Source organism: Leguminivora glycinivorella, chromosome 10 (genome assembly GCF_023078275.1).
Source record: "Leguminivora glycinivorella isolate SPB_JAAS2020 chromosome 10, LegGlyc_1.1, whole genome shotgun sequence".
Taxonomy (NCBI): Eukaryota; Metazoa; Arthropoda; class Insecta; order Lepidoptera; family Tortricidae; genus Leguminivora; species Leguminivora glycinivorella.
Genome location: NC_062980.1, coordinates 5,072,236 through 5,084,648, shown reverse-complemented (window position 1 = coordinate 5,084,648; position 12,413 = coordinate 5,072,236). Strand labels below are relative to the sequence as shown.

Here is a 12,413-nt window from a genome sequence, read left to right as displayed (position 1 = left end):
TAACTGTGAGGTAACCGAGAGGGGGTGGGTTGCACTTTCAGCGGGGAGCGGTAGTGGCCATACTGTACGATAGTACTCTTTGTTAAACTGTGCCTAACGGACAGACCGACATCGTCCGACTAACTGAAAGCTAGTGTGCACTTTTAAATTTAAATGCAGTTTTCATTTCAAATTACACCTATCTCGAGTCTCGACCCAATGTTCCTGCGACACAGCACCGCAAACCATGGCGCACCTACTGTCGTGCCCCGCATGCCTGCATCACTGCTCAGCAGCTTGATCTGAGAGACGGGACAGCCAGGGCTGTTTATGCTGCTGCCTATTGAAGAAGAAGATTTCAAATGTGTAGTTAATAACCTTATCAAGTTGTGTGACCATAATCTGCCTCCTAACTTTACAAATTGGTCTCTTTGATGTTATTCGCAGAGTAATGTCGTTATCTGTGACTATGACTCTTAGAGGACAATTTGTAAGTCATAGAGAATATGAACTTTTTTTTTAATACTACTTCGGTGGCAAACAAGCATATGGTCCGTCTGATGGCAAGCGGTCGCCGTAGCCTATGGACGCCTGCAACTCAAGGGGTGTCAAGTGCGCGTTTCTAACCCATTAGAAATTTGTACATTCCCCTTTGCTGCGTTAAGTACACAGCAAAACGGAGTGTACAAGTTCCAAGGAGGGTTCGGGCTGCCGACGACTCAAAGGGCAATAGAAGGAACAAATTGGTTTCGTAGGTCCTTCCGCCGCTAGCACACCGCACCCTCGTTGAGCTCTGGCAGCCTTACTCACAGAGCACACAGCACACAGCACTATGAGTAGGCTCTAGTGCTATTTGGCTGCGGTCTTCTGTAAGGCGGAGGTTCACATAGGAGTGCTGCAAACTGCTCTGCGCCCCCCGCCCCCCGCCCCCGTCCTATCAGCGCGCGCGCAGCGGGCGGATCGGCGAGCGGCGAGTTCAGTCCACGGATATGCCTGAAGCGGGGCTCCAAATTGGCCCGAAACATGTCGCAGCAATAGCGATATAATAACGTGAGTACAACCGTATAGATTCATTAATTATATGAACACAATCATCATCATTTGACGACCGGTCTGGTGCAGTCGGTAGTGACCCTGCCTGCTACGCCGCGGTCCCGGGTTCGAATCCCGGTAAGAGCATTTATTTGTGTGATGAGCACAGATATTTGTTCCTGAGTCATGGATGTTTTCTATGTATATAAGTATTTATATATTATATATATCGTTTTCTGAGTACCCACAACACAAGCCTTCTTTGAGCTTACCGTGGGACTCAGTCAATCTGTGTAAGAATGTCCTATAATATTAATTTGAGGACGGCGCAACATAACTTTTTCTTCTATGCCTCTCTCTTTTCACTTGCATTCGTTTCATATCGTCTCTCAAACAGTCCAGACCATCTACCTTTTTCCGGTCTTCTTCTCCCGCATCCCCCTTGCACATAAACAATATATTCTACGATTCGGTACGGTTTGTGATCGATTTACAACGTATGTAGGTAGGTACGCACCCTATTATAGCTGCCAGACATTAAAGCAAAGTTAATGTTTTTTTAAAAAAACCTTACAGCAAAAAAATGGCCGACGGGCCGAATTAGGTAATATGCAGACATTAAACGTCGATATGGACTCTACATTATCCCAAAGTTGCATCCTTGAGAAAAAGAGGAAGTACTGGCGACTCTGGGCTCTTAGGCCATTATAACCTTCGACTAAGCAAGGATTTCTCGAAATCTCTGGGGATTAAAACGAAATCAATTATAAGTTTTTAACGACTTCTAAAGGATAGAAATTTAAATGTATACACTATACATAAATAGCCGCCTGTTGTTACCTACTATTTAAGTTCTTTATTTGTTTGTTTAGCTGTTGTCGTTATAGTAGTGCAATAAAGTATTTTATTATTATTATTTATGTTTAAAATTTTATTTTCTCTCCTTTAGGAGGTTGCTTTACTTCTATACTCGCGGGCTTTTGGCCAAACGAGCATAGAAGGACGTGGGTTATATAATGTAAGGTCCTACTGCTCTAGGGTAAGAAACTTACGTACTATGCGGCATGTATTCATGATCGCAGCTTTTTGCAGAAGTATGTATGTGAGTGGTTGAATGTCCAGTGTTTTAAGGCTGGTATGTAGAGTGCGGGGAATGACACCCGTGGACGAAATTACGATCGGTACAGTCCTCACGGTATTCACTCGCCACTGGTTTTTTATTTCAATGGAGAGATCTGTGTACTTACTTAACTTTTCGGTGTGAGTTGATACAAGATTATGGGTATTTGGTATAGCTATATCTATGAGGTACACGGTTTTTGCAGCTTTATCGTGCAGCGTTATGTCAGGTCTGTTATAGTGTACGGTTTTGTCAGTAATAATTGTCCTGTCCCAGTAAAGCTTAAATTCAGTCGACTCTAAGATAACTTGTGGTGTATATTTGTAGTACGGGGTGCGGTTTTCTATAAGATGATGTTTAAGTGCAAGGTATTGGTGAATAATGGATGCAACCTGGTCATGTCGGTGTTTATAGTCCGTTTGTGTTATGGATCGGCATGCTCCCGTTATGTGCTGGATGGTCTCTGAAGCAGCATGGCAGCGTCGGCAAAGGTCTGTTGTTAAGTTACGGTCTCGGATAATGTATTTTCTGTAGTTTCTAGTGTCAATAATTTGGTCCTGGATAGCGATCATAAACCCTTCTGTTTCGGGAAACAACTCACCTTTCTTGAGCCACATGTTAGAGGCTAGCTTGTCGACGTTGGGGTTTATTAGGTCGAGTCGGTGCCTACCATGGAGTGATTTTTGCACCCAGGTCTGTAGTTTTTGTGTGGGTTCTGTAATTTCTTCATTTTTCTGTTTCGTGTGGTCTTTTAAGTTGAGTGGAGTGATTTTATTATCTGCGTTAGCTACGGCCTGGTGCATCAGGGAATGGGAGGATTTATTGTGAAAAAACTTTCTTAGAGAGCTTACCTGTTTGTTGTGGAGATTTTTAATGTCTATTAACCCCCTACCGCCTTCTGCTTTCGGGAGAGTCTGCCGTTGGGTGCAGCTCCTCGGGTGATGCTTCCTATATTTGGTCATTAAGGTATTGATCATTCTTTGGAGATTACAGAGGTCCGTTTGGGACCACTGTATTATGCCAAATGAGTAGGTAAGTATGGGTATCGCGAACGTGTTAATAGCCTTAATAGTGTTGCGTGCGTTGAGTTGAGTATTTAAGATTTTATGAAGCCTTGTCGTAAATTTCTGTTTTAGTGTAACTCTAGTAGCTTTATAGTGAATTTGTTGACTTTGCTGATAACCAAGGTATTTGTATCCGGATTCTTCATCAACAGGTTCTATGCGCTGGCCGTCATTAAGAATATAAGAGTTGTCCTCTATTTTGCCGTTTCGAATGGACTGAATTTTGCATTTATCAATGCCAAATTCCATTTTGATATCTGCGGAGAAATATTCTGTTATATCTGCTAGTTTATAGATGTCGGTTAAATTACTACTGTACAGTTTGATGTCATCCATATACATTAAGTGCGATATAGTAAATAACTCGTTGTTATCATATTTCAATTTAAAACCTGTTTCACTTTTGTTGAGTAAACTAGAAAGTGGATTAAGGGCTAAACAAAACCAAAGTGGACTAAGGGCGTCTCCCTGGAATATGCCTCTACGTATATTAATTGGTTCTGTTTCAATATTTTTGTCGCCAATACATAATTTGAGTATGGTTGTCCAGTTTAGCATAGTACTTTTTAGAAAACCTATAATAGTGTCGTGTATCTTGTAGTGTTTGAGGATGTAGATTAACCATGAATGCGGTACCGAGTCAAAAGCTTTTTTATAATCAATATACATAGTGTAGATATCTTTTTTGGAACTTAATGCTTGCTTTGATATAACGGCATCTATAGTCAGCTGCTCTTTGCAGCCTTGACTATTTTGTCGGCAACCTTTTTGCTGTTCAAATAATATATTTTGTGTGTCAATGTGTCTATAAATTAGTTTGCTAATGCATGAAGTTATTATTTTGTATATGTTTTGTAGGCAAGTTATCGGTCTGTACTTAGCGGGGTTTTTCCTATCTGTTTTATCTTTAGGTAACATGTATTATTATTATAAATACATTCATACATTATAATAAAAATAAATAAATAAATAAATCAATAAATAAATATTGGGGACATCTTACACAGATCAACTTAGCCCCAAACTAAGCAACGCTTGTACTATGGGTGATGGGTGCTAAGCGACGAAATACATACGTAAATAGATAAATACATACTTATATACATAGAAAACATCCATGACTCAGGAACAAATATCTGTGCTCATCACACAAATAAATGCCCTTACCGGGATTCGAACTCAGGACCGCCGCTCAGCAGGCAGGGTCACTACCGACTGAGCCAGACCGGTCGTCATACCTACCTTCATAGTAATAACATAGGTAAGCTTATACAAACTCAAACTCATATGTCTGTATTACCAATAGAGGTAAACATAGCACATGCAACTGGTCAAGTTTCAGTGCCACTAATCAAGTAATTGCAGTGACAGGTTGCTAGCCCATCACATTTGAACCCATACCCTACAGTCGACTTCTATGACACGCATAGTAAATGGGAGGAAAGGGTTATTGAAATTCTACCCCATCGCCACTTGGGCACAATAATAATAAGTAACAAAGTAAAGATTTAAAATAAACCTTTAATATTCGTTATTTTCCCAACTCTGGGGAAGTACCTCCGCCTTACAGAAGACCGCAGCCAAATAGCACTATACCCTACTTATAGTGTTGTGTTCCTGCCGGTGAGTAAGGCTGCCAGAGCTCAACGAGGGTGCGATGTGTTGGTGACGGAAGGACCTATGGATCTAATTCGTTCCGTCTATTGTCCTTTGAGTCGTCGCCCGTCGTCGCGACCCAAACCCTCCTTAGAACTTGTACACTCGTTTTTGCTGTCTACTTAACACAGCAAAAGGGAGTGTACAAGTTTCTAATGGGTTGGCAACGCGCATGTGGCACTCCTTGAGTTGCAGGCGTCCATAGGTTACGGTGACCGCTTTCTATCAGGCGGACCGTAGGCTTGTTTGCCACCGACGTAGTATAAAAAAAATTTCGCTACAATTTTGTACACATTCAAAAAATTTTGACGAGATTGGTCTAAGCCTGATTGATGTGCGTACTTCTTAAAATGTACAAGCCATTACTGAAAGGCCCCGCCGGAGCGCTCTTCACTCGGGATTAGAGATGCGCAAAACGCTTCACTGAGATGAAAAGATTGATTCATATCTTTCGCTCGCGGTGATATAATTATATCACTAATTTCGCTCATTCCGCTCATTTCGCTCAGTGAATCTGTCAGACTATTTGTAGCAAGATGGCGAATCGTGATATACGATACCGCCATATTGCCAAACCCAATCCTTCCGAATCGCTCCGAAGCTGTCATTCGAAACATTTGCATCGTTTCGCTCTTTTGGTTCAGCCCGCTCATTCGAATCATGAGTGGGAAAGAGCGCGCAAGTAACTCTGAGATAGGTGAGTTACTGCGCGAAATGAGTGAGTTGAATCGCTACTGAGTTGAAGAATGAACGAGTTCAGTCAAAAGATATATCAGAAAAACATCCATGAATACAAGCTTAACAGTGATATCCATAACTATAACACTAGAAACAAACATAAACTTGCCGTGCCCTTCCACCGTCTCCGTAAGGTTAGTACGTCTTTCGTTGGGAACTGTACACGTTTTTATAACAAAATCCCCATTGATGTAGTGAACTTGCCACTCGGCAAATTTAAGTCACATGTTAAGCGCTGTTTGCTAGGTAAAGCTTACTATACGGTAAATGATTTTATAAATGATAAAAATGCCTTTAAGCCAGTAGCTTGATTATGGTAGCAGAAGTTTGTAATACAACCGTACTAGTATCCAGTAAAAATGACACAGCGTAATTTTTCTCATGTGATTGTATTGTATCATTAGTTATGTTAGTAGGACGCTTAGAGACCTTATACACCTCTAAGATTTTTGTTTTCATTATATAGCGTAGTTATATAAAATTTATTTAAAGTATGATAGTACACTGACCCTTAGAGACCTTTACATCTCTAAGTCACGTTGAGCATGTAATTAGTTATGTATAGCTATACTAGGCATTGTTGCCCTCGTATAGCTATACATAACTAATTACATGCTCAACGTGACGCGTAGCTACGTTGAGCATGTAATTAGTTATACGTAGCTTAATGTCGTGTTTCACTGTGTCGATTTTTCTTTTGTCAATTTGCTGTTAGCTTGAACATGTCATGCTCGCTTAAAAGTCTTTGCTTACGGTGGCGTGTTGATCGGGTCGCCACCTTCCCGAATGGAGGTTGAGGGAGGCGATGGCTGAGATACGCGTCATACTCGTGAACGGGTGCTGTTTGTGGAGACTGGTCTGTTCAAGCTTACCTGGGCCACATGTTTTGTTAGATTATTTAACTTTACTTTTGAGCGGATTGCGAGACACTACATTCGGTTCTTGTAAGAATTAAACTTAAGTAAGTAATGTCTTAAGGATGACACTAGAGACCATCACGTTGTCGTTTAATTTAGTTAATTTTAGCTTTTGGACACTTAGAGACTTTATACATCTCTGAGATTTTGATTATATTTTATTTTAAAATAGACTCCTTACTTTAATGACCTTGTTGTCGTTTGATTAAGTTAATGTTAGTTTTTTGGACACTTAGAGACCTTATACATCTCTGAGATTTTGATTATATTTTTAAACTTAATTTGTAACCTTGATTGGCCCTTATTTGTAAACTTGATTTGTTCTTTAATGACTGACAACTAGAGACTTGTACATCTCTTGAAATGTGTAATTTAGCTGTTCATTTTCTGTATTTTTTATTTTTTTTTGTATTATTTGACAAAGGTTTTTACTTTTAAATATTTTAATTTTATAAAATTTGACTCTTGGAGACGCTATACATCTCCATGGATTATTTGATTAAGTATAATATTTTTACTTGTAATATTCAGTCTTTTACAACTATTGAAGTATTATAGATTTCTTTTATCTTTGTATCTGTTTGCACTTTCTTTATGTATTGATTATAGTTAGTAATAATATGACATTTAGAGACTTTATACATCTCTAATTCTATATCAGTGTATAGCTACTTTGCTTATGATTAATATTTTTAGTTAATATTTCTATTAATTTCATTTGTTTAACTTTAATGAATACTCTGTAATGTTGACATGTAAAAGTGCCCCCGTGGCCTATTTGCTGAATAAATGATTTTGTATTTTGTATTTTGTATAGTTCTTTTAAATCACTCACTCGCGAACGACACATCTCTACTCGGGATAGAACGAGGCTCGCTGTAAATAACTGATGAGGGACGGTATGTCATAAGGACTTAGTGGACTGGTGCCGTAGCCGAATGGCATTTCTGCAACGCGAAATGAAAACGAAACGATGCGAATGGTAGTCTGGCTCTGTCGCGCCAATACGCAAGAGCGATAGAGATAGATATCTACGAGCGTTTCGTTTCGTGAGCGTATCGTAAGCGTTTGTGCCATTCGGCTACGCAGCCTGTACAGAGACAGAGTACCTATATACCTAGTAAATACTCGAGTTTAAACCCCGACCGAATTAAAAACAATCATTTGAGTTTTTCAGAACTTATGTGCGAAATATCATTTGATTGTTAGTCGGTTTTCGGTGATAAGTTTCAGTATACAGGATGTTACAATGAACATAATACAAAATAAGTGATTCCGGATCTATTAACGACGAAGAATATACATTATTAAATTTTGCTAATTTTTTAATAAGTAATAACATATATAAATCCAATCCTCGAAGTGTGGTCACTCATTGTGACGTCATGGCATGTCTTGTTATACGTCAGTTGTAGGCGTCTTATCAGGTTATCAGTTATCATGGTGTTGATTATTGTGACAGGCAACATGTCAGAATACAATTAAATTCATAAAATGTTAGTCTAGATTAAAAAAGGTGACTTAATACTACATAACCTAACCAGAAAATTAAAATTTTGAAAACACCCCCGACCGCGACATAGTAGACCGATATTCATGAAACATGGCTACACTCCCGACTAAATCAGCTGTCAGACAAAAAAAACTAATTCAAAATCGGTTCATCCGTTCGAGAGCTACGATGCTACAGACAGACACACACACAGACAGACAGACAAACAGACAGACAGACAGACAGACATAGACACAGACAGACACGTCAAACTTATAACACCCCGTCGTATTTGCGTCGGGGGTTAAAAACTAGGTTCGAACTATTTTCTCTTAACAACCTAGGTAGGGTTACCACGTTGTGACCAAAATAACAGGATTTAGGAAAACAATTATATTAATGATTATTAACTAGTTTAACAACACCCGACATAACATAGTGCTTTAGCAAAAGGAAGACGAGTTTGGAAAACATGTTTTGTATTGCGTTCATTGAAACACCATGTATTACTCGTAACATGACATGACTGACTGACGATGATGACACTAAATTGCCATTGACACGGCACAATATGGATCGGATCAGACTTAGACTTGTTAAGACAATGACGTCATTACTACGTAAACGCACGCAAGGGGGACGACGGAACCTATTTTCTGTCCCTTATCGTAATACGAGGCTGCTGTTGTGTGTCGCTTATTTTAGGGCGGCCAATCACCTAGCGGCTTAAAATATCCTTATAAGTAGAAGGGTAAATATTGGTTTAAAGTAAAACTGGAATAAGAGTGTTTTTATGTCATAAAGTCAATAACCTTAACTTTATTGGAAAATGTATAACATTTTTACCCTCGAGTTAATAATTAACTTATACTATAATAGTTAACATGTTCACTGTCCAATGTCACATATATGGGACACGGCAAATCTTATTAAGTACAATAAAAAAATTAAATATCACATGTTATGAACATAACTATAAAACTGAAAAAACCTGCAGCAGAAGATATTCATATTCATATTTTCGGACCACTAGAAATTCTAAACCACCACATTTAGTTCGATTAGAGAACCATAAGCGCTGGATTGAGGCTTGTGTTGTGGGGTACCTATCTAAACACTAAACGACATATATTTACTTAGTAAATTCCGTAATCCTATACAACATTGTACATTTTATTGGCAATTAGGTAATACATCATATGTTTTAGGATCATCTTCAACTAGTACCAGTTTTGGGGCCGTCAAGATTTTTTGTGCCTCAGCGAGGGGCAGCGCGGCCTCGACCCGTGAACCTAAATCGCGATCCACGAGGTACAGGATTTCCAGCGCTTTCTTTTGCGATTCTTCAATGGCTCGCACCATTATACCGGCTATGTTTAATGCCATCCTGGTCCTCTTTCCCTCTGTATTTACGTACGTGTTGTAAAAATAAGCAGCCTCTCCAAGATCTATAGACTGTGTGGATTTAATAGATATCCTCTCTTTAGGATGCGATACGTCCACATATGGAACTGGGCCGTTGAACGAGTTCGGATAGTAATTCGGCGCATCTTTCATATTATCTCGCACCGGCGGATGGCCGTCTCGGTTATAGATCTTCGAATACTTCGGCTCATTGAGTAAAATGTTATTATGATTGATGCCTAACCGGTAACTTTGAGCATCTCGGTAAGAAAATCTTCGGGCTTTGTACATGTCGTCTACTGGTCCCGGTATTCCGGGCACTAAGTTACCAGGATGAAAAGCGGTTTGGTCCACGTCCTTAAAATTATTTTCAGGATTTTTGTTTAAGGTCAAGCGTCCAATAGTTACTGTTTGGTACGTTCCATTCGTCCATAAACGAAGCATATCGAAAGGGTTGTAATTAAGCTTAGTAATGTTTGCCTTAGGAATTACATCCATATCTAGCCTCCAAGAGGGGTAGTTTCCTGTGGCTATTGCGTCATACAGGTCTCTGACGGAGTAGTCGGGGTCATAAGCTCTAATAATGATGGCAGCACGTTCGGTGAGTAGTTCGAGACCCTGTTCAGTCATGAATTTAAATCGAACAAAGTAACTGTCGCCGTGTTTATTAACGATCTCGTACGTGTGGATAGGAAATGCGTTCATTTTCCTGTAGCCATTAAATATACCGTAATCAGATAACAGCCACAATATCTGGATGATAGTCTCGGGTTTCCGAATTATGTTATCTAAACGAGCTGTAGAATCCAAAATAAACGTCTTCGGGTTTCTGTTGAAAGCATGCGCCAATGGACTGAATGCATGTGGGGATCTGTAAAGGAAAACTGGGAAGTTTAAGCTTAGAAAGTCTAAATTGCCCTCGTTAGTGTAGAATTTGGATGTCAAGGCACCGGTTTCTCTGTTCATATCGGTACCTCCCCGAGCTTGGAGTAGGTAGGAGAATCGGACGAAGACGGGGGTTTTCTTTCCGATGCCATTGAAGACATCGGCCTTGGTGTATTTGGAGACGTCGTTGGTGACTTGGAAGAAGCCGTGGGCGCCGGTGCCTCGCGAGTGCACGGTGCGCTCGGGCGTGCGCTCCTGGTCGACTGCCGACTGCAGGTCCCAGAAGTACTGGTTGTTGAAGTAATCCGTGTTCAGGGTGACCGTCTTCCGCACTTCCACTGGCTCGCCACCGGAAGTTGTTAGCAGTCCAATAGGTTTCTGTAATGGATATAAATATCTTACTCTGTTAAGAATTACTTACTTTAGCTAGTCTGTGGCTAAGAGTAAGCCGATTTATAGTAAAAAAAAGGAAATCAGAACTCTTTTCGGAAGTCGGACTCAAGAGAAAAAAAAACTTAAGTTACCAATTTCATTAACTGTTAGGCTGCATAATTTTACTCTTGAAATTATGCGAGCGCGTTTGGAAATGGTTACCTACATCATGATTCACTTTTGTTTAGTTTTTTGAAGTGAAACTTCTAATGCGGCTTCCAACTACAGCGTTAAACGTTTAACGTGTTAAATATTTCATGCTCAGTGTCAACACTGACAACTCGAATTTTGAAAAACAAATTACGAAGTTTCACTTCTCCTCCTCACACAATTTTTTTGGAAATTGTTCAAAATATTGATAAATTGCACAATAGTTATTTGTTATACAAGGGGGCAAAGTTGTATTTTAACGCCGAGTGTGGAATTGAAAAACGAGCAAGTGAAAGGATTCTATAGTTGAACCACGAGCGAAGCGAGTGGTTCGAGAATAGAATCCTGAACTTGCGAGTTTTTTAACATACGAGAAGTAAAATACATTTGCACCAGAGTGTAACACAAAACTTTTCCCCTCACTATAGCGAGGAAACTACAACGCAAAAAATGCGCTTATCACTGCTTCCAGTAGTTCCACAGGTGGTAAATCATCTTTATTACTAGATTCACCTACTTTCATCAATTTTAAAGCAGTTAATTTGACTTTATTCAAGGTCAAATTACTTTACCCACTAGTGGATGAAATGCGTTTTTACCCGCTGGTATTAAAGGACAAAACACGTGTTTCCGAGCTAGTGAGGGGAAAAGATCTTAATACCATTTGTGGGTTAGTAATGATGCCTGAACGAAGAAAGTAGAGGTATATTTTATTTTATTGTAAGGAACCCATGGAACGCGAGTCTAATTCGCACACGGCCGGTTTTTTTTACATAAAATATTGCTTTTTACAAAAAATGCTTACCGGATGGTCTGCTCTAAACTGCTGCAACTGTCGCGCAACGGCATCTAAGGTCACGTTGAGGTACTCAATCCCCAGCGTCTCTGCTATGGCAAAGCAAATTAACGCCACAACCCGCATCATGAATGGCTTCCGACGATAAACTGCGAAATACAGATGCATTTATATAAACTACTTATTAACATAAGTGGCTAATATCCTACAATTCCTTCACGTTGCACAATTGGATGGATACTAATCATTAGAAATGATGTTAAACGGAAAAAAGATAATCGGCTGCATGCTTCCTGTTCGATGTGTGTAACTAAATTGAATGTAATTTGTTCGTAATGCTTTGTTTGTAGCAATGGTTTGCATTGGAAGAAACGGGCGAGCAATAATCATTTAATCAATACAATTTCAGTTTAATAGCAATAATTTATTTTTTAACTCAGAAATGGTTACGGATTTCGACTCCACTCAAAGTAGTTATATAGATAGATAGATAGATAGAATACTCTTTATTGGCACACCTCAGCAAAAGATACAGTGGAGACAAAACAAATGATTATAAATAGAGGCAGACAACAGGCGGTCTTATCGCTAAAGAGCGATCTCTACCAGACAACCTTTGGGTAGCGGAAATAACAAACATAATCAAAAAGAGTACATTATATAATACATTTTAAACTAATAATAAACACAAATTTTAATTTTTTAACATAGAATGAAATTCAAATCCTTCTCCTGTCTGAAATCGTTG

The 12,413-nt window shown here is 39.4% G+C and overlaps 1 protein-coding gene across 1 annotated transcript; it reads right to left on the bottom strand.

Annotated features, from left to right (window-relative positions):
* Window positions 1-9,171: 9,171 nt before the first annotated feature.
* On the bottom strand, window positions 9,172-11,791 carry LOC125230339 (peroxisomal catalase 1-like). Its single transcript, XM_048135471.1, has 2 exons — window positions 11,675-11,791; window positions 9,172-10,665 (listed from the first exon to the last, which is right to left on the bottom strand). The coding sequence occupies exons 1-2, from the start codon at window positions 11,789-11,791 to the stop codon at window positions 9,172-9,174; spliced, it is 1,611 nt and encodes a 536-aa protein (XP_047991428.1).
* Between the last annotated feature and the right edge of the window lie 622 nt (window positions 11,792-12,413).

What these genes read in the sequence shown, in the direction of transcription:
- LOC125230339 (XM_048135471.1), bottom strand. Translation starts at nt 11,791, where the DNA reads ATGCGGGTTGTGGCGTTAATTTGCTTTGCCATAGCAGAGACGCTGGGG. An exon ending in AGTTTAGAGCAGACCATCCG is followed by an intron (nt 10,666 to 11,674) that starts GTAAGCATTTTT and finishes TATCCATTACAG; the next exon opens with AAACCTATTGGACTGCTAAC.